Source organism: Phocoena phocoena, chromosome 3, assembly GCF_963924675.1.
Source record: "Phocoena phocoena chromosome 3, mPhoPho1.1, whole genome shotgun sequence".
Classification (NCBI taxonomy): Eukaryota; Metazoa; Chordata; class Mammalia; order Artiodactyla; family Phocoenidae; genus Phocoena; species Phocoena phocoena.
This window is the reverse complement of record NC_089221.1, coordinates 134,061,833-134,084,045: the sequence shown is the minus strand read 5'-3', so window position 1 is coordinate 134,084,045 and position 22,213 is coordinate 134,061,833. Positions and strand designations below refer to the sequence as shown.

Genomic DNA, 22,213 nt, shown 5'->3' with positions numbered 1-22,213 from the left:
CTTCTGTAAATTCTCTCTCGAGTGATCAATTTATGTATACATTCTAGTCTGGTACAAAGTTTGCCATTTGAAATTAAATTTGGAGTATTGACTTCTTTAATGATTATTCATCTTATGTACCCTTACCTTGAATTCTACATAAACTATAAAATAATGATTTTTCTGGGGGGTTTTTTTGGGGGGGGGAAATTCATAAGATTTATTATTTCTGCTAGTTACATGTTAGGACTACTTTATACTTAAATGATGAACAAGTCAGTTAGGAATCTCAGAAATTTTAGATGTGGGTCTGGTTAATTTTGCCTTGTGCAAATCAATACTGGAAATTTTCAATACTGGAATCAATACTGGAAATTTTCATGGAATGTTTGGTAAACTGTTACATAAGGGCCCAAGTATTTTTTTAATGCACATTGTGAAATTGTGTAGATTTGGAATGCTGGTTTTTAAGCTTGAAATCTTTAGATAAAGATATCATTTAGAATACTGATAATCTGTAATGGCTGTTGTTAGAGATGGGAAGAGAAAGTACGTTATAAGTCGGTGTCAGTTACTGATAAAAGTTCTTAGATAAAATTTTTTTACATTACATTTCCTACTGTGTAACCGTTCTCCTTTCTAAATTACGGTAGAGTCTTGATAGATTTTTCTGTTCAGAGTTTTGACTTTTTATAACAGATCTTAGAAGATTTGTTAACAGAAAGTAATGTATAATTTTGTCATGATCCAAATCTGACTTGCAGTATGGGAATTAGTCACTTAGCTAATAAGCCAGTCACTGGCATCCACCTTGCAGCTTAGCCCTGTTGTGCTCCAGTTCTGGGGCTGTGGTAACACCTTAACTTTTTGTGTGTGAAAAACGACTCAAAAAGAGAGCCAACCTCTGGTACTGGTATTGAATGTGGCAGAGCCTAAGAAAATGATGATTCACAGGCAGAAAATAGAAGTATTACGTGTATTCAAAGAGGAACACATTTAAGGGTTTGGTAGTACCTTGGACTGATGACACAATCAAATCCATATGGAATCAGTAAAAGAAATTTATGGAAAGTGTTCTGCCATGCAAAAGTTTCTCACCTAAGAGATAAAATTTAGTGAATCTAAATATTGGTTACCCTGTGTTAAGGAAGTATAATATGCACAGGATACTTTAATTTTTGATTGAATCTGGGAGATTGTCAGGAGTCTACATTAACATTTTTATTTTCACAATTTTAAAGATACACAAAGGTCTTCAGCTCATCTTTCAAGAATGCTACGGGTTTATTATCGTTCCTTCTACCTGCAGAGTAGTGTTTAGTGTTTATTTTGCTCTCTGTTTGCCTTGTCCCCCCCCCCGGAATGAAAAATACTTTTATAGAAAACAGTTTTGTACAATTTATCTTTCCACTTTATCTGTAAGTAGTACAGTGTAAAATTTTGAGTTAAGATTACGAGAATATTGAGCCATATCTATCAACAGTGTTCAGTAATAGTAAAACATCACAGGTGATTAAAATTCTATAGTTCATTTCTCCACCCTATGATAATACTGGTCTGCAGTATTTATTGAAATTGAAGGCCAGCATCACTCAAAATGGATCAAAGAATTTGGTAGTAGAATTGATGTGAGAATAGCTTTTGATTAAGAAAAGAGTATAAAGTCCTTAATTTTCTTACAACTTAAAACAATTAGAATTTCAAAAATAGTTATGTCAGTTAGGAGTACTTTTCATAATAATATGTGGGGAGGGAACAATTAAAATGGTGTTTTGAACATTAATACATTTTCTGTGGTTTTAATGTCATATTTTAAGTTAGAAGCTTTAAAAAGGACTATGGGACCCCCTTCCTCCCTCAATAAAACCTGGCAGCAGATTGCTCTTTAATATTTATTTGGGTTTATTGATTTATTTTTTTACTGTGATAGCTAAAGGAAGAGGTGTAATATTTCAGTGCATATTCTTGTTGATTATTTTTAGAAGTAGCAATTAAATATTATAGCATTTTAATGTTCCCTCTTGAAAAGTGAAGAAGAGAACAGAAGGTACATAATCCAGCACAGTCCTCCGTGTAAATAGGTGAAGTTATAAATAATATGCACATGAGCATACTACATACCTATAAGTGGATTGAAATAGGGCATTTTTTTTTTAAGTAAGCAGGTTATTCTTTTCTGAAATCTTGTTACTGCAGAAGAATGGTTGAGAGCCTCAGGTTTTAGATGTCTTCAATTTCAGTTCTTTCCTATTTAAACTGTTTTCTTTACCTTGCTTTTAAGAATATGTATGTTTAAGAGGGGGTACATTGATTTCCTTCTTTTCAACTGGATAGTTTGTTTTTAATTTTACTAAAACCAAAGAAAATGTAATTTCCATGACCGAGAATATATCTTTTTAAACATTAATTCAGCATTTAGTTCTTTTAGTAGAACAATTTGTGATGTCATCTTATATATTAATTAGTAGACTTTTAGCTCAGATGATACTACTAATTCTCTGATTTTAGAGCATTATGGCATAATAGAAAATGGGCTACATTTAATTAGAATTAGAAAGCCTAACAAAATTTGGACATCTATTGCCATTTACTAGTCATGTGATCCTGAGTGTAAGTTTATTTAAAGTTCTCTACTAAGGAGATGCTATTAAATATTTTTCTCTCTCTCCTCACTCAAATTTTTAAATTATTTATTTTTTGGTAGGGGGGCTTTTGCTAGTAATGGCAGTGTGGTAGCACTAGAGAGAAAGTGGCAAGCATCAGATTTGTTATTTGTTTCTTCTGTACTTATCAATATTTCATTAGTTTTCTTTTTATGATACAGATGGAGTACTGTAGTTTTTTCCTTGCTTTAGCACTGTAGCTATATAACTATGTTACTGTATAATCAAATATGATAATAACATCTGCTTTAGCAACATTAATTCTTCTACTGAACCATTGCTTGTGTTAAGACATAATTCATTGCTTTGTGTTTCATTTTCAGATCAAGAAAAAGCTTTTTTTTTTGGATGGGTAGCAATATGAGTATTGAACCTGTAAATGTTCACCTTGCAGATAAGGGTAATGTGGTGAAGACCATCATCCCCTGATGAAAAATGAATGTCACATGGTCCATTATCTAGCTTTTAGAGCAAGTATTCTTAAAACTGTTTCTCTGCTCTTTTGGTTAGAAACATTTTTTAAAAGGAACAGATTTTTCTGGCATAAGTAATTTGTTACCTGAGAAAACTGTCTTTTTCACTGTTCATTTTAAGGGTATTTTATTGTTTTTAAAAAGTTTCTTAAAGATTGATATTTTTAGAGGGAGCGTAATAGTTTTACCTGTATCATAAAAGTATTTTCTGAAATCTGTGGCATTAAGATCAAGAGGTCACTTTTAAATATAGATTTTGATGTTGGGAATTATTCTTCCCTAATACAGTTTTTTTTTTAATCACATTAATTTCAATATTATGTACCTAAGTTGTCCCTGTGGTTTTACACACATAGCATTTGGTATACATATTTTAGTTTGTATACATATATTTTAGTTACTAGTTTGCTACACTTACTACCCTGATAACAAGACATTGGAAGTACAAATAATACTAATTTGGTCTACCATGATGCTTATTTGCCTATAAATAGTTAAAATGTTGCTAATGATGATACAGTACTCGATTTGTATTCTTAATGGCATTTTAATACTTTTCCCTTGGTTACAATATAATGTTCATAGGGGAAATTTTGGAAAATATAGAAAAAAAGAAAACACTGTTTGAAGAAAAAATACATTATTTAAAGCCATTACTTTGAATGCTGTATTTTTCTCTGTCTCTTGCTGCCTCTGTTTTTCTGACTCTCCTGTGTTTGTAAGTGTGGATGTTCGTATGTAAAAACACAAGTTTAACCACCTAATAGAAAATACTGCTGAATATTTTTTCCTGAGCTCGGAATGAATAAAGTCTTTACAATAACTTTAAAACAAAAAGAAGGGGCTTCCCTGGTGGCGCAGTGGTTGAGAGTCTGCCTGCCGATGCAGGGGACACGGGTTCGTGCCCCGGTCCGGGAGGATCCCACATGCCGCGGAGCGGCTGGGCCCGTGAGCCATGGCTTCTGAGCCTGCGCGTCCGGAGCCTGTGCTCTGAAACGGGAGGGGCCACAACAGTGAGAGGCCTGGGTACCGCAAAAAAAAAAAAAAGAAAAAAAGCAGGGGCTTCCCTGGTGGCGCAGTGGTTGAGAGTTTGCCTGCCGATGTAGGGGACACGGGTTCGTGCCCCGGTCCGGGAAGATCCCACATGCCGCGGAGCGGCTGTGCCCGTGAGCCATGGCCGCTGAGCCTGCGCGTCCAGAGCCTGTGCTCCGCAACGGCAGAGGCCACAATAGTGAGGCCCGCGTACAGCAAAAAAAAAAAAAAAAAAAAAAAAAAAGCAGTGGTTCAATATTACTTTAAGGTAAAAATCTTCAGAACATGAGCAGCTTCTTATATTTTTCACTCTGGTCACTCCCTGGTAATTTCCTTTAATTTTGTTTGCAGAACAGATCCTTGACCTTTGTCTGAATTTTGTGTGTTTTAAAAAACTGATGAGAGATCCCCCTCTAGTGTCTGAATTATCCATTCTTAAAACATTTGTGTCAGTCATAAGAAGTTTTAGGAATTAAGCTGAATGTTTTTTCCTTTCACATCTGGACATAACTTTTTTTTTTTAACTTTTCTTTTTTGGGGGAGAGGGGAGGAGTTATTTTCCTTTCTTAAAAAGGGCACTGGAATTATGGGTAGGGTGTGGATTGAGGGCAATAGAAAACATGGGAAAGGAAGGATCAAAATGCCATTTCTACCTTTTTAGAAACAGTTATTTTTAAATGACCTGGAATAAGGCCAAACTATACAGTGTTGTTTTGTTTTAGTTTATATTTGTTTCTGAATTAAGTGCAGCTTAAAAATACTTTGTTTTGGAATTCTTTATGCCATCGGATCTCATCTTGAGCATTCCAGTTTCTGGAAAGCAGCGGTATTGTTAGAAAATGGTTTTAAAATAGAGCCTGATACTCTTCATGGAGGTGTTCTAACTTTGTTACTTTTTGTTACTATTGTTGCCATAGTTTTCCATGTTGTTGCCACTTTATATTTTATGTTGTGTGTTTAATGGCAAATTGTCCTTTTACATAGTTCCCATGGTTTCTCAACCAAGGAAATAGGGAGATTCTTAAGCTATTGGCTCTCTGCCACCTCTTCCTCTTAAACACACATATAGGCCTTCAGCTAAGAATCTTGTGAAGGGTTAGGGAAACAGGACCTTTCTCATTTGACCCATAGGTTTTTGTAGCTTGAACAAGGAAAGTAGTGTTCGGAAAGCTACAGCATTTATGAAGGCTCTAGTAAAAATATTTCATGTACATGAGCTAGAGATTAACTCTTCATCTTGTTCTCCAACAAATTAAACAGTGCAAACAATTTCAAGTGCATTCTTGGTCATGAAATGCTTGGATGAATTATAATTCTAATTGCTATTGTTCATTCCCACAGCTACACTTTTAACTGCCTAAGCCGTGCATTCTTCAGCCAGTAGGATAAACAACATTTTGAAATCCATTATTTTGTGGCATCTTAAATTGCAAATGTGTCATTGCCTGCCTTAATTTTATTTTGATTCAGTTGTTAACAAAATTAGAAAAAAAGTTACTATTTCTTTATATTTATACATAAAATTTTTAATAGAATGATTATGGGGTTTTTATAAAAATCCATTCATTGATAGTCTTAAATTTTGAAGGAGGCAGTGGAGACCAGGGATTTATTTTAGTGCCATGGAAATAATCTGTATTTGTTATCAAACAGTTGATATTTTAGGAGAAAGAAAGTAATAGGATTTTGCTTTTCTACCTTAATAGAACAGTATTCTGAATGTAAATCTAGAAGCCATATTTATTCTGTGATTTGTCAATTCATATATATGCATAATGGTTCCTTTAAAATTAGTTTATTGATTGAAGTATTTGTAATAAATTTGAAATTTATATTTGAGAGATTCGAGTGCCAATTATAATCAAACCTTCCTTATTTAAAACAACTTTTTGATGACTGAAAAACCGTACAGCAAAAGTGGGGTAGATATAACTAATAAGAGTTACCAAATTCTTATTTTTTCACTATTTCTAAAACTCAATTTTAAGTGGAAGATTTGAATTACCATATTTACAGGCATCTGTTATAACAATTGTTCAGTAATAATTGGAGTGTTACATGTCAAATGAGTACTACTATAATATGTCACATTTCCACAGTATGTATTCCTCAGAATGTCTTTGAATTCTTCAATCCATATAAGCATGAGAAATTCTTTTTTAACAACCACACATTTTGCCATCTCATCTCTTAATTGTAAGGTATTCTTTTCAAAGTTAATTCTTTCTTATAAAAATATTACTTAATATTGATATTTTAAAATTCTAATAGGTGATCTCTAATAATAATAGCTAACTTTTTTTTTTTTTTTTTTTTTTTTTTGCGGTACGCGGGCCTCTCACTGTTGTGGCCTCTCCCGTTGCGGAGCACAGGCTCCGGACGCGCAGGCTCAGCGGCCATGGCTCACGGGCCCAGCCGCTCCGCGGCATGTGGGATCTTCCCAGACCGGGGCACGAACCCGCGTCCCCTGCATCGGCAGGCGGACTCTCAACCACTGCGCCACCAGGGAAGCCCAATAGCTAACTTTTATTGAGTACTTCCTATATATGTCAGACACTGTACCATTGTGTATCATTTGGTATGTTACCCTTTGAGATAGTAGTAGTTTTCTTCCTTATTCCCATTTTATATTTGAGGAAACATTAAGAGAAGTATTGGGTTGGCCAAAAAGTTCGTTCAGATTTTTCTGTAAGATCTTATGGGAAAAACCCGAACGAATTTTTTGGCCAACCCACAAAATAATTTTGCCAAAGATCACAAAGTAAGTTAATTGGAGTCAGATCTTTCTGACTCCTAGAGTCCATGTTCTTGACCACTGCTGAAGTCTTAAGTGAAAGTTAAATACATTATGATACAGTCTCCAGATGGAATATTTATGTAGCCATTAGAAATGAGGGCTGGGACTTCCCTGGCAGTCCAGTGGTTAAGACTCTGCGCGTCTACCACCGCAGGGGCACGGGTTCGGTCCCTGGTTGGGGAACTAAGATCCCACATGCTGTGCAGCACAGCCAAAATATAAATTAATTAATTAAAAAAAAACAACCACTGAGGGTTACAGTGACTACACAGTGACATAGAAAACACATGTGGTACAGTAAGTGAAAAAAGACAGGGACTACAGTTAAATGTTCATAGTGGTTCTAAACATCTTTAGACTTATCTTTGATTTTTCATTGCTTTTTTTATACAGTATAAATAACATTTAGCTTTTATATAATTTTGCTCATTAAAGAATTTCTGTGAACAGGAAACCTAAGACTGCATGTAAACCAGGTCTGGCCAGCAAAATGACAGCTTTATAATAGACTGTAGCATGTTCAATTTCCTTTTTAATTTGACCTAAAGCCATTTCTTACTGGACTTACGCCAGCTCTAATGTAATCTCTCATCTGTATTCTTGAAGCCTAATGGAATAGTAAAATCTTCTTAAAGATAACTTAAATGTGTTATATAGTGTCCTCAGGGTAGCTTGTGCACAAAAGATGTTTTCTTTCCCACCCTGTAGAGGTATCTCATTAGGACACCCAGTAGTGTCATTATTAAGTTTTCATGTGTTTCTCAGTTTTGATGCTAATCTTTGTGCGTATGTGCATGCATTTTTTTTCTCTGCAGCACCAATGTGGTTATGAATTATTCAGAGATAGAGTCTAAGGTTCGAGAAGCAACGAATGACGATCCTTGGGGACCTTCTGGGCAACTCATGGGAGAGATTGCCAAGTAAGTGATAATTTGACTCAGCAGTGCAGAAAGAATGCAGCTATCTTCACCCAGAAATGTGAAATTTGCTTTCAGTTTTAAACTGTTTAGCTGCCAGATATAAATTTTGCATGTAATCATTCATATATTAGTGGGGGAAGTTTTACAGAGGATCCATTCCCCTTAGATATTAACTCAGAAAAGTAAAACAAAATTTTTCTTTTTCAATGAAGTTTAGACAAACTTTGTTAAAATTTTGACAAATGCATATAAAATGACTTAAAATAAAGCTAGGAAAATTTTTTCCTGATGAACATCTGGACGATTATGCCAGTGAATGAAGGGCTTGTAAAATATGATATTAATTAGTGGGACTTATGAATGTGCTCAATATTGTATAAAATATAAGAAAGACATTTTTAAGGAAGCATATCTAAAGTTTTTTGAATTAAGCTTATTAATTTTTTAAAGCTCTTTAGGAAAACACAGAACAAGCCTGCCATCTACTGTCAGAATTAACACACTGCAAACTCTTAAGGAAAATTATTCTTTTTTCAGGGCTACATTTATGTACGAACAATTTCCAGAACTTATGAACATGCTTTGGTCACGAATGTTAAAAGACAACAAAAAAAACTGGAGAAGAGTTTATAAGGTATGGGTTTTAGTCTGTATTTATTATTTGACACGTTGAAGACAAATGCTTGAAGTTTTAAGGTGTACATACATAAGTGATTATGAAGGATGTTGAATCCTAGAATAGAATATTCTAAAACAGGTAAAAGAAGTAGATTTGCTGTTTGTGTTCTGTTTTCTAGTCACCATAAACCACTCTTCATATATTTGTCCATATCGAAAGTAATGAATCTATAGTAGTATGCATGTTTAGTGTATGAGCAATTAAGATGAAAACCACCCTCTAATATGCTTTGTCATCTCTACATAAAAATTTGCCAGTATTATTACAGTATTGTACACCAAAAATATGTGTTAAATTTAAGCATAACAGGAGATTCTAAAGCGTTAAAATTCTAACTTTTTAAAATTTGCAAATATGTACTCTTTTATTAGATTCTTTTCATTTAATACTGATCTCATCATATAATGTAGAATTCTAAAACAAGATAGTAATCTGTTCTTCCATCCCCACGATATTTTCTTGCTGCTCAGAAAGTTTTTCTGTGCTTTCCAAAATGGTGTTATTATATTTATATTTGAAACTTTGAAAGCAACATTTCTGGCTTTCAGTATTGAAAATCAATGCTTTATTTAGTTCCATGTTTTTGATGTTGTTTGTCTCTGAAAACATTCACTGTCATTCCTTTAGCTTATACAGTAGTAGTGATGAAATAGTTTAAATTTCTATAAATTAATTTTTTAAATTAGAGCTTTTTGTTTGTTTTAATAATTCTTGGGTAAACTACTTTTTTAACGAATAAACTCCTGGTAGAATGAGGGTTTTTTGCCCCTCAATTTCTTCGACCTAACTAGATTTTCATAGATCTAATCATCTTTATGTGAGGTTTGTTCCAAAGAAAGTTAAGTTCAGAATTCATAATTCATTGGTTTTTAGTGCATTCACAAAGTTGTGTAGTAGTTACTAATGTCTAAACCAGAACATTTTCATCACTTCAAAAAGAAATCCCGTAAACATTCTTTTCTCATATTTGTTGGCAGCGAGTTTTTTTTTTCCTTTGATTCTTTTTTTTTACGTGTCAGCATAAATCACCTTTTTAGCAGAAAATATCTATATTTTCCAAAGCAAGCAGCAAGTCTTTTAAACAAAAGCCACATCATAAACCTCCCAAATTAAATTTTGTCTGGGAAAAATGCTGTGAGGTCATATAATTACCAAATAATTGTTCTCTTTAAACTGATGCTTCTAACGCTAAAACTGAACCAGCTTTCTAAAAAGCTTAGTGTTCATTTATATCATACATTCAGATATTTAACATCTAAGTTTTTTTTTTAATCTTTTGACATGTGTATCCAGTGGACAGTTTATAATTACTTAGTACGCTTGGTATAAGAGGAACTTTAAATTGATAATAAGAGTTTTTAAATGTACTTTTAAAGTCTAATGTAAGGTAAAGAACCCACATACACATACGCACACAAAGATTATTTATTTGCTAATGTTAGAATTTTTTTTTTTTAGCCATTTACCAGAGCTCTACCAGAATTTATTTCATTAAATCTCATTTGGTGCTTTGTATTTTTACAGTCATTGCTGCTCCTAGCTTACCTCATAAGGAATGGATCAGAGCGTGTTGTTACAAGTGCCAGAGAACACATTTATGATTTGCGATCCCTGGAAAATTACCACTTTGTAGGTGAGCAATGGAAAAACCTATAAGCAAATTAAAACAGTAGCTGGAGTTGTCAGTCACCTGAACCAGCTTAGAAGCTTCTCCGCTCTAATTAGAATGTGACTGTTGCTGGTTGTGTGACGAGTGCAGAATCCAAGACGTGGGGCCCTAGAGTATTAATTAGTGAAGACAAGAACTTGCAGAAAATACTGGCTAATAACAACAGAACCAACACAACATGAGTGTTCGGGTTTATATTAAAATATGCACTGGAGACTGGTCCCCTGTGGTGTCCATAAAGGAATAGCTTTAATCATATGGGAAGAAAAGGTTAGAGCTCCAAAACACACACATCTGTTTGAAGCTGGGGGTTTTTTTTCCTCCCACCAAATAATATTTACTGTGCAAAGGCAGCAAGGCCAGAGTGTGTTTTGAATGTGAAAGAGGATACAGAATGAACCACATTTCATTTTGTAGCATACCCCAGTTGAAAGCATTTTAAAAATTCAGTTTTTCAGCTACACTAAATCCTGGTAATTAGTGTTTCCAAACTTGTATTGGGGAGACGAAGGCGTTTGGGTGCTTTTCAGTCATTAAAATGTACGTTTTGTTTTGTTTTGTTAAAATACCATAGAAAAAGAAAATAACATTTTTGGATATTAGTCCATTTTGTATGGTTATTGTTAGTAATCATTTTTAGTGGATCTTTAATTGATTTTGCATAGAACCGTTATCTGTGGTCCTTTTTAGTTCATCTTTGCACTCTCTTATAAGCCAAAATTGCATCTCAAGACTTAGGATTTGATGAGGAAATGACAAAATTCAATAACACAATTTGCCTCTTTTTATTCACTTTAAATTATTGAAGTTGGTTTCTTGTGTTGAAATTTTCATGTCTTTTTTGTGTGTGTTAAAGAGTTTGATACATATTAACTGAATTCTTAAGGTTTTGTTTCTCCCTTACCATCGTCACAGATGAGCATGGCAAGGATCAAGGTATAAATATTCGCCAGAAGGTGAAAGAATTGGTTGAATTTGCCCAGGATGATGACAGGCTTCGTGAAGAGCGAAAGAAAGCAAAGAAGAACAAAGACAAATATGTTGGGGTTTCCTCAGACAGTGTTGGAGGATTCAGATACAGTGAGTATCAAAGACAGACTGGCACCTAAGCATCAGTTTAGCTTCTTGGGTGTATTTTAAGAATCATTGAAATACAGAAGACAAAAATGCTATTTTGAATACATACAATACTGAGATATATGTAATACTCATTTTGGCTCCTGTGGATCTTAGGAATCTTTCTATTTTTTACTTTTGTGTTTCAAGAATATGATTTTAACCATTAAGCATTATTGAATGACGAAACTTTGAGTTGACATACAGAGAATAAAATAGATATATGCCCTTTCCTCTTGAGGTTCCCATTCTAAGAAAAAAAAGGATTTCTGTAACTTACCATGTAGAGCATTAAAAAAAAAGTTTGATGAAGAGATTCATCCTCCTAATTCAAAACCAGTTTAGTTCTATTTTTGGCCAAAAATAGAGCTACAGTTTAGTCCATCCTGAGTATGTTCCCTTAATTAAGCACTGCATTAATTTGATGTAGAAAAAGGTAACTGACAATACCATCAGTTTTTCATCTAGGCCTATCACTGTATTGTTTCTAACATATTTAAGAACAGCTAGAACATTCATCTCTCATGTTTATTTTTAATGTAATAATATGGTTTTCCTAAAATAGATCACTAGGCAGGTGCTTGAAACAGATACAGAAAATAAGAACTCTCTTTCATGTTCCTTTGGACTCGTTCTGTCTTCTCTGAACACTGACAGTCCCTTGTCATTTTGTATATACACAGACAGGCCAGTGCCACGTATACTTAGCAGCTGCATATTGGGGATCTCTAACTGCCCCCCAACCACATCTAAGTTTGTTTATATTTGAATTATACTGAGATCTCGTAGCTCCTTCATTGTAACTGTGTAAAAATCTTCTATTTCTTACCTTGCGAGTATCTATAAAATGTCTTCGCTCCTTTGCTCCTCTGCTTTCTTCCCCTCAAATTAAAAATACTGCACTTAATTGGTTAATGTTTCTAACAGCAGAAAAATTCCTTTTTTTAATGTCCCATATCTCATTTAAGTCAGTTCTTGAATTGGGCAAAAACGTTTCTCTTAAATAAATCACATAAATATGTTTTGGAGTTTTTATTTGTTTAGGGGAGTAAGAAGTCTTTCAATTATTTACCCAAGTAAATATTTTATTCTTTAGATTTTTCAAAGTAGCTTTAGCAGTTTAATGTGTTTTTGAGTAGAAAGAGCTGTTCGTGACTCCTTTCCTCATTCTACTTGCTAGTAGTCCTTTTTTTAATCAGCACAATATATAATTAGATAAATTTAGACAATTGAGTAAGTTTTTAGGCTTAGAGTGAACTAATTACATCATCTGCATTAGAGATAGAGTTGAATGTCCTGTGCATCGCCTTCTTTTATAAATTATTTTTAATGTTATATATATTATTCAGAGACTTAATCAACTTTAGCTATTTTACATGCTTTTTATTTTGACATTAGATAATGTTTTGCCAATATCCAGTATCTCTGGCACTCATTTAGTATGATGTCCACCGTGCTAATTTAGTTTTCACCTGCTTTCATTTATCCTGTAAATTTGTTTCTTTTCAAAGTCTAGTTCATCACATTGTTATTGAAGTGTACATATATATTGTTGGAGAGCCATTCATTTTTATAATACCATCCTGGCTTAAATTTTGTCTAGGAAACATTTTTTTCATGTTCTCTTTAAGTTGGTGGTCACTTTCAGATTTAGTAGACGTATTTTTAAATCCTCAAACTCTCACAGAAAATTTTGGCTTTGCAGTTTTACTGAGTAATTCAGCAAAATGGTTTTGTTCGATCTCCAAAGGGTATGTATGCCATCAGAACTTGTTAATCAAAGTTTAAACAAAAGCTCAGTTATCCACCTTTTGATTATTTTGCTGTTTCTCATTGGTCTTTCCTTTTTCTCTGCACCCTGCCTTAATTTTCGGTCTTCTTTTTAACCACGCATGATTTTTCTGCACCTTGTACTCTTGCCTCTTAAGTTGAGTTTGGACATGAAAATGGAAATGGAAAAGGGTCCATTTAGCGCCTGTAATTCCTATCTCTTCTTTAGGCCCTCAAATTCAAGGACTAAAACAAATCTTGACATTTTGGGGCTTTTTTTCACTGCCAGTGATCTACTATCTCCATTATCAAATTCACACACAGGCTCCCTAGGTTTTGCCAGTCCCAGCATAATGTTTGGACTTGGTTTTTGAATAGATCATCACTGTTCTGAACTGCTTGAGCATATTTCATGATTCTAGTCTGTATAGTTTTTGGTAGTTAGAATATTCTTTTCTTTTTAAAATAATTGAAGGATGCTTTCCCATGCCATGAATTACATTTATTTTTCTAGTTTGATGGTAAAGAATGACAGTTATGAGTCTTTACAGTATATTGGGATATGTAGCATTCAGAGTAGTGTTTCCTGTAGTTTGTGTTTTGTAAGAGATTGTTGCTGTCCAGTGCTTTTCTAATAATTGAAAAACCATTAAGAAATGGGAATGAAATATAATGCATTAAGTGACTTTTGTGAAAACAAAAGATTTCCATTTCTCTTTTGCTTATATAGCTTGTGTTGGTTTTTGTGTTTTCCTCTACTTTCAGCAGCCCTTAAGAACTTCCTGATATGCTGTGCTGTGCATTAAGGTTGTGTTAGTTTTCATAAACAAAAGCTTTTGAATCTGCATTCCTGCCACTTAATGACTGGCACTACATGCTGTGCCTTGCTGCAATTGTGTTGATTCAGCACTGTGGGAGCTTTCTGTTTTCCTTTGAAAACTATTTTATTATGAGGAAAAGTTTCAGAAATAAGGACTATAGACACCTTTTGAATTTAATGTCCTTAGAGTTGCTTCTTTTTTTAATGCTTTATATAGGTGAACGATATGATCCTGAGCCTAAATCAAAATGGGATGAGGACTGGGATAAAAGCAAGAGTGCTTTTCCATTCAGTGATAAATTAGGTGAACTGAGTGATAAAATTGGAAGCACAATTGACGACACCATCAGCAAGTTCCGGAGGAAAGATAGAGAAGACTCTCCAGAAAGATGCAGGTATTATTAACACTTTGTCTCCTGGGTCTCTTGGAAAGGGTACTAAATTGACACAGCTGGGTCTTGGGTTTTTTTATTTGTTTTGGGTGTTGGCATTATCTGAAATTCAGCTTTATTTGTTTGTTTCTTTAATTTATTTTTTAGAGCAATTTTAGCTTCACAGAAAAATTGTGCATAAACTACAGGGAGTTGCTGCATAACCCCACCTCTCCGAGTGCAAGAATGCATGCACACACACACGGTTTCTCCAGTTATTAACATCTTGCATTAGTGTGGTACATTTATTAACAATTGATAACCAATATTATTAACTAAACTCTTCAGTTTGCATTAGGGTTTACTGTGTTGTATAGTTGACAAATGCATAGTATCCACCATTACAGAACCATACAGAGTAGTTTCACTTCCCTAAAAATGCCTTGTGCAAAAATATGGAAAAATTCATGAATTTGCATGTCAGCCTTGCATGGGGGCAGGCTAATCTAGTTCCCTGACGAGGGATTGAACCGAGACCATGGCAGTGAAAGTGCCAAGTCCTAACCACTGGACCGCCAGGGAATTCCCAGGTCACGTGAATTTTCACTGTATTGTTCCATTTTTAGTATATTTGCTGCTGATTTATACATATATATAGTGTGTGTGTGTGTATTTACACACACATATATACAGTGCAGCTGTTTATAAGATGCTATGTCAGACATTTGCATTTAGTATTGACACACTTTCCTTGTCTGTGTCCATTTATTTCTAAAATTGATCACATTTCCTGTATGTTTTTGTTCAGGCCATTTATTGGAATTTTTTTTCCCAGGAAGAACTTTGATAGCTTATTTTGCAATTGGGCATCTGATGATCCAGGGATCTAAGGTATTGCTGAGGGATAATGAAGTTTATTATTTTATTAGATTTAAACAAAAGTTAGGGGTTTGAAAATTCTTCCTGTGACATTTCATTAAGATTCTGTGTCAGTTTATACCAGAAAAAAAAAAATCCAGATGGATATTTGGACTAAAATGTTTTCGAGTATGACCTATATTTTCATAGATTACATTTTCTAATGGTGGGGTATTTGTATTTAGTTTTACATAGAACAGTACTAGGAACCTTTTAGCATTCACTTTTTCTTACCTACCAATATAGCTATTAACTAGTTTTTCTGCCAGTTATAAGGGCAATATATGTAGCACTTAATTTGCAAAGCAAGTTTTATAAGATCTTTGTCATTTGTGCCTCACTGTATCTCTATTAGATAGTCTAGAGCAAGGATTTTACCATTATTTTTGGGGAGTAAGAACTGAAGCCCAATCAGGCTGTGTGGAACTTGCCTAAAGTAATGCAGAGATGCAACCAAAACTTCAAGTGAGTTCTTGTAACTAAGTACCATCTCTTTTTCTCTTATAAAAAAATCTTAACAGTTCAGATTTAGGGGTCATTAAAAAGAAATAAAAATAATTTTGAAACTATTCAGATTCTAAAATATTTTAGTGTCTTCTCATTACATTTCCATATTTATTAAATCTGTGGAATTCCTGTCTGTTTCTGGAATATGACCTTTGAAGAACCAGAATTTATTTTTAATACTTTGAATATATTTTACAACTATATTTCTAGCTCTTCTATACTGAAGGTATATGCATATGGTAATAATAAATAACTAAACTATGGAAAACGCTGCCTACCTCAAATACTCTGTGCTGTTTTTCCCTCTTTAATGTTCTTGTGGCCTTTGTGTTCACACTTTTGGTTTGACTTAGAAAACATAGTGGCCACAAATTCTGTTGCTATTTCCTGAAGAAGTATGGGAATCAGGTAGGTAGGCTGGTTAGAAATCTAACTGTGTACCTTCTTGTTTTGTTTTCTCTTCTTTGCCCTCCACCCACAATTTTTCTTTACTTGCTTTGTCTTCCTATTCTTTTTTTTTTTCTGTTTCTTCCTTGATTTTTTCTTTTCTACATTTGCCTCTAAGACAGGATCTGCTAGAGTTCCTAAATCTTTTATATATTCAGGTTTAAAAGAGTGAAAATGTAGTGTATGTTATTTGTTTTAGTAACTAAAGAGCAAACCAGGGACTTAACATCTTGGAGTATTTGTGAGAGAAGAATAGATTTTTAGACAAAGTTGCATGGGACCTATCTGGCATGTTATCAGAATTTTAGACTTATTAGCTTATTATTAGATTCAGGAATTCTTGAACACTGATCATATATGAAGCTTTCATTTCATTGTTTGCTAGTCAGGTTTATATTCTCACCTTGTAAAGAAATTATCTTGCACTATAATCAAATTGGACATCAGAAAGGTAAGAAGTTTTAGTCTTAGATATAGGACTGATGGTGGTAATTTTTAGGTCATTTGTTGCTGAGAAATTAGTAAGTGACAAGGGGTTTTGAACACTTGATCAGAACTTGTAGATTCCCTAAAATGTTTATAGATAAAAATACATTTAACCCCTTTGCTCAGTGTGGGAAGCCATTCTTCTTGATTCTTGATTTATACAGGTTCCAAATTGATTTATATTTAAGTAGAAATTGCTTTAGATTAGTCCGAGTTAAATTGCATCAGTAATAATAGTCATAGTTTTAAGGAGAATTTTAAGTATTTTACTTCAGAATATTTATAATTTAAACCACCTACTCTGAAATTAAGAAATAATAGGTAATGGAACGTATTTCAGGCAATTTCTCTCTCTGTCCTACTTGCACCAGAAAAAAAAACCCAATGCGTCATTACTGGAGAGCACACTAGTACTGACATACTTAATTTGGGGCATATGAAAAACACAGTTCTTTTACTCGTTCTGTATTTTTTTCCTTTCGCATGTTAAGAAGAGGAAAAAATCTTTGAATGTGCCTGAAAAGGAATTCTTTTAAAATATTTTAAATATATTTAAATTTTCTGTAAAGCAGTTTTCTTAGTTTTGTGAAAGTTTGATCTCGTGATTCTATATAGTAAAATAGAGCACAGTTCTTGTAAAGTGCATTACCTCATTTTTCTGCATTTACAGATGAGAGTTTAATCATTTGAATGCAGATAGGATAATATTTAAAAGATATCCATTGAAATTATAGTATTTTATTATATATTTGCATTAGTATATGAGAGTCAGTGACAGGATCATGTTATATAAATGGAACTGTAGTTGCACAGTCCATTTCAAGAAAATGGTTATCAAATGCAGCTATTTGAGCTCCTAGACTCTAATCAATTGATTCTGATATGAGAATAACCCTGCTATTTTATTTTTTAATTAAGCTTTAAATCTATAATAAATAAGCACTTGAATTATTTCAGGCTTTTTTATTTGTACACATTTATGTAAATACTTTTTTGTAGCAGTATTTTAGACTTACCTGGGGAATTTGATGGGTTCCCACTTCCGCTCCCCAGTGCATACATATGATTATTCAGATAGCTTAGATAACATTCTCTTGATCCCTGTCAAATAGTCAAAGTGTGGAATTTTGGAGTTACTGCATTTGAAATTCTTTAGCTCAAATCACTGAGGGCTCCATTTTAAAGTAATCCCTAGTCTTATTATTTTCCTTCTTTTTTAATATCTTTTAGTGACAGTGATGAGGAAAAGAAAGCAAGAAGAGGCAGATCTCCCAAAGGTGAATTCAAAGATGAAGAGGAGACTGTGACGACAAAACATATCCATATCACACAGGCCACAGAGACCACCACCACAAGACACAAGCGCACAGCAAATCCTTCCAAAACCATTGATCTTGGAGCAGCAGCACATTACACAGGGGACAAAGCAAGTCCAGATCAGAATGCTTCAGCTCATACACCTCAGTCTTCAGTTAAGGTGGGAATGGCACGAGTTTACACATTATACACAGTTTTATTCTTATAAGTTACTTTTAGAATTACTGCATTAGTAGTCTCAGGCATTTCTAGGTAATCATATTAATTATAGATCATCTGGCATGTATTAGTCATTAATAATAAGAAATCTCTTTGGAGGAAGAAACCTGTCCAATTGCTGAATGATTATCTATGTACTTTCTATGAAAATAGTAATAACACTCTTGGTTCACTTGGGAAAGGTTGTGAATCAGAATGTAGTGCATCTGTTTCCTTCTAGACACCACCACTGGTACCAAGTGTGAGATTCACTAAGGAAAACATGGTAGTGTTTGGAAATTGTAAGAAATGACCACTTGTATATATGACAAGTAGTTATATAGCGGAACTGGTCTTATTTAATACAGAGATCTTTCCTCTGAAAAGAAGGTTTATTTGCCCTGTGGTCAGTATTGATCAGTAGCAGCACTAATTCTTGTAACTGTCTTCACTTTTTATTCCGCACAGAAATGAAATCCACCTGATAGATACCTGGCTGCAAGCTAGTCTTTTGGACAGAAATCTGCCTAAGAGGGAGGTTTGCCCTGAAAGCCTCAATAGTTGTTTTGTTACTCTCCCCCCACTAGTATTCACCCAGCTTGTATCTTTGCATCAAATGTAGCTGAAAGCTAGGGAAAATATTTTTCTAATGTATCTTGCAAATTGCAGGGGACTCTAAAAATAAAGCTAGTCCTACTTAGTGTCAAGAACTGTGTTCAAGTTTTCCCACATATCTTCTGGTGTATAATTTCACCCATATTGTGCTCTTTTTAGTTTTGAGGAAAACCTCAAAATTACAAGTCAACTTTAGTTGTAGTTAAAAGGGGGAAATGGATGTGTTATTTTCTTGTGGTCTTAGTTTTCCCCTACTGTGGATACAGTTGCTTACTGATGACTGTCTAAGATCTGGTAGATAGTCATAATTAAAACCCAAATAATACATGATGGCTGTTATATGAAGAGTTCATTTATGGTTGCATGGGGAAAATCATCCAACCTGTATAATTTTTTTTAACAGTAAACTGAGACTTTTATACCTTAGGATTTTAAGTATCAATATGTAGTACAGCCTGAATGTATGTCACTGCCATAAATACTTTATAGTGTAAGCTTTTTGACTTTGTTTTTATTACCAAAAAAATGCATAGAACTCTGAAGTTCTCAGCAAGTTACTCAGCTGCTTCAGATCTCTTTCAACCTCAAGGCCTTTTTGAACCACAGTATATAGTGTTTTAATCTTCAAAGCTCAAATTAACATGCCTAGGAATATACAGTGTTTTCCTATTGCCTAGCACTTCTGTTCTAATTTAACATGTATGTATTGAACATTGAGGACCTATGCATTAGGGTGCTTAGAACTATGTATAGGAGAAAAATCATATTACAACTCCAGCCCCACAGTTTAGTTTGGGAACTAAATATAAAACAGATGTCAAGGTATATCAGACCAACATAGAATTGTACTGACCTGAGCTAGATAGGAGCTAGATAGGATGTTGGCCTTCAGTCCAGTAGATCTCAGACCTTCTTATACATTGGAATTACTTAAAGGAGCTTTCTAAGACTGTACAGACGAAGATCCCAACCTGGGCAATTATGATTCAGTATGTTGTGATGGAGCTGGGCGTATATATTTCTTTAATGCTTCTCAAGTGATTCTGTGTTAAGATTTGAGTGGGATCTGGAAGGTATGTTTTTTCAGAGTGAAATGCAGTAAGAAATGAGAAAGTAACCCAGGAGTAGTGGACATGCCTAATCTTGTCTGATCTCCCAAAAGAAGTGAGTTAGGGAAAAGAGGAGTGTGGATGTTAGGGACTTTTACAATGGTAGGCATTTAAAAATACTATCTCTCCATAAGGATTCAAGGTCACTTCTCTTTTTTCAGAAAAGGAAATCTACCTTTATTAAGATAATTACAGGTATTTGTGTCTCAGTTGGGAATTAAAGATGAGTAGAGCAGATTTTTTTAAAAAAATAGTAGAAATATGTTTTCTAAGCTTATTTAGTTCTGTGTGTGTTTTCAGACTTCAGTGCCTAGCAGCAAGTCATCTGGTGACCTTGTTGATCTGTTTGATGGCACCAGCCAATCAACAGGTAAGCTTCCATATTGGTTTTTTCTTTTTATCAATAGTATTCTTGGTTTCAGAGTAATTTTTTTTAATGGCACATAAAAGATGGAATGAAAATTAAAAAAATTTTTTTTTGCATTAGATTTATTTTTAATGTGAAATTAATTCACTTTGAGCATTATTTGGGAGGAAGTGTTTAATTGCCTTAAATAAGGAAGGTGAGCACTTAAATATTTGACTGGTAATTCAGTAATGTCTCTCAATTTCTTCAGCACTGAGTATTTGGGGTCCCTTTGCTTTTTCTATAAGCAAAATGGACTGCTCTGCCCATTTCACTGTCTTTCCATAAATCTTAATTCTGGCTGTCAAACTACCCACGCCTACAGTTCATTTAAACTTTTCATTCATTTATTCACTAAACATTTATCGAACCAGACACTGGCCTGGGTGCTTGCAGTATAATGCTTAGTAAAACAGTTCTTGCCCTCACAGTAAGGTCAAGTGGAGGAAGTAATCATTAACCAAAGAGTCACAAATAGTTACCTAGTTACAAACATACAGAGTGCTTTGGAGGAAAGGGGCATTCTGTGAAAGTGTGACATATTTTAAAGAGGGCTGCAGCAAAAGAATAGTCCATTTACCAAGATTTTCTCACAGAGAAGATTAATGCTTTCTTCAGTTTGATGTCCAGTATGTGCTAGATTTTTTTGAGTAATTCCCTATAAATCGTTTTCAAGAAAATTGATTATTTTAGGTTGCATTTGATGATTATGGAGTCGTAATAAACTGTACTGCAAGTCAAAACAGCTTAAGAAATAAAACTTATGTTTAAAGTTCATTTCACATTAAAATGTAACTGGCGAGATTGGCATAGAAATAATGTCAAAGTAAATCTGTTGTTTCTAGTTGTGTGTAATAATTTTTCAAAACTGAATTGTTTTAAAAATTTACATTAGTGTTTATGATGAAAATTACTTCTCACTGATAGTTTAGTACATATGATTAATTTAAAGTCTCCTATTATTTTCTCCCAGTCCTTGTCTGCTATCATAAAATTAATTCTTAGACTAGGTGTGAACTTACTAGGGTGTCTGGTTCAATCCAATTTCTGAGATTCTTCAGTTCCCACTCCCTTTTTTCTGTAAATGTAACTTCGTAAAATTATTCCTTAAACTCTATTGAACTGTCATGCCCAAGTTTGCAGACAACTACATTAGTTGTTTAACAATTTATGTGCTGTCTTTTTGTACATTGAAGATTTTCATAGTAGTATTAACTGGTAGTTAGCATGTAGTCATATAATACAGACTTAGTGTCACAGAATATCAACTATTTTGGATTTCCTGGTATGAAATATTAAAGAGCCCTTTTCATGCATCTGTGAAAAATTTTAATGGAGCAATCAGAGAAGAATTAACTAGGAAGGTCAGATGAGTGAATCTAACTTTTTTCCTTGGTGTTAGCCAGATTGCTTTGAACAGAGAGAATTATTAAATACCAGCATGCTTCCTTTGCTTGGCAAGAAACCTTTGAGTGGTTTTTCTTCTCCAGTGCAAGCAGTAGATTGGCTAATTAAATAGAAGTAGCAATTAATATTAATACAGTAATTGAGACAAAGTCTGAATGAAATTTGGAATATTTCTTGCCTTAATGTTTTTATCTTAATAATTTCTAAAAACCAACCGAAAATGGGTTGACATCATAATTTTTTAAAAATTGTTCACTGTTTATTATTACGGTCACTCTTTTTTTTTAATTAATTAATTTTTTTTTTTTTGGCTGCGTTGGGTCTTCGTTGCTGCGCGCGGGCTTTCTCTTGTTGCCGCGAGCGGGGGCTGCTCTTTGTTGAGGTGTGCGGGCTTCTCGTTGTGTTCTCGTTAAGGTGGCTTCTCTTGTTGTGGGGCACACGGACTCTGGACGTGTGGGCTTTAGTAGTTGTGGCACAGGGCTCAGTAGTTGTGGCTCGTGGGCTCTAGAGCGCA

At 34.0% G+C, this 22,213-nt stretch overlaps 1 protein-coding gene and 1 pseudogene across 3 annotated transcripts in view; one reads left to right on the top strand and one right to left on the bottom strand.

The window, feature by feature from the left end:
* Positions 1-22,213, top strand: part of CLINT1 (clathrin interactor 1) — a 64,018-nt gene that overhangs the window by 28,013 nt on the left and 13,792 nt on the right. For 2 of the 3 annotated variants that reach the window (XM_065874337.1, XM_065874336.1), the window contains exons 1-7: positions 7,767-7,864; positions 8,402-8,498; positions 10,068-10,176; positions 11,128-11,292; positions 14,136-14,313; positions 17,878-18,124; positions 20,187-20,256. In XM_065874337.1, coding sequence (XP_065730409.1) covers positions 7,773-7,864; positions 8,402-8,498; positions 10,068-10,176; positions 11,128-11,292; positions 14,136-14,313; positions 17,878-18,124; positions 20,187-20,256 — 958 coding nt within the window. In that variant the 5' untranslated portion in view covers positions 7,767-7,772. Of the gene's footprint in view, positions 1-7,759; positions 7,865-8,401; positions 8,499-10,067; positions 10,177-11,127; positions 11,293-14,135; positions 14,314-17,877; positions 18,125-20,168; positions 20,257-22,213 lie in introns of those variants that run through there. The other variant, XM_065874335.1, reaches the window with a different exon arrangement.
* Positions 14,739-14,939, bottom strand: LOC136121757 (U6 spliceosomal RNA; annotated as a pseudogene).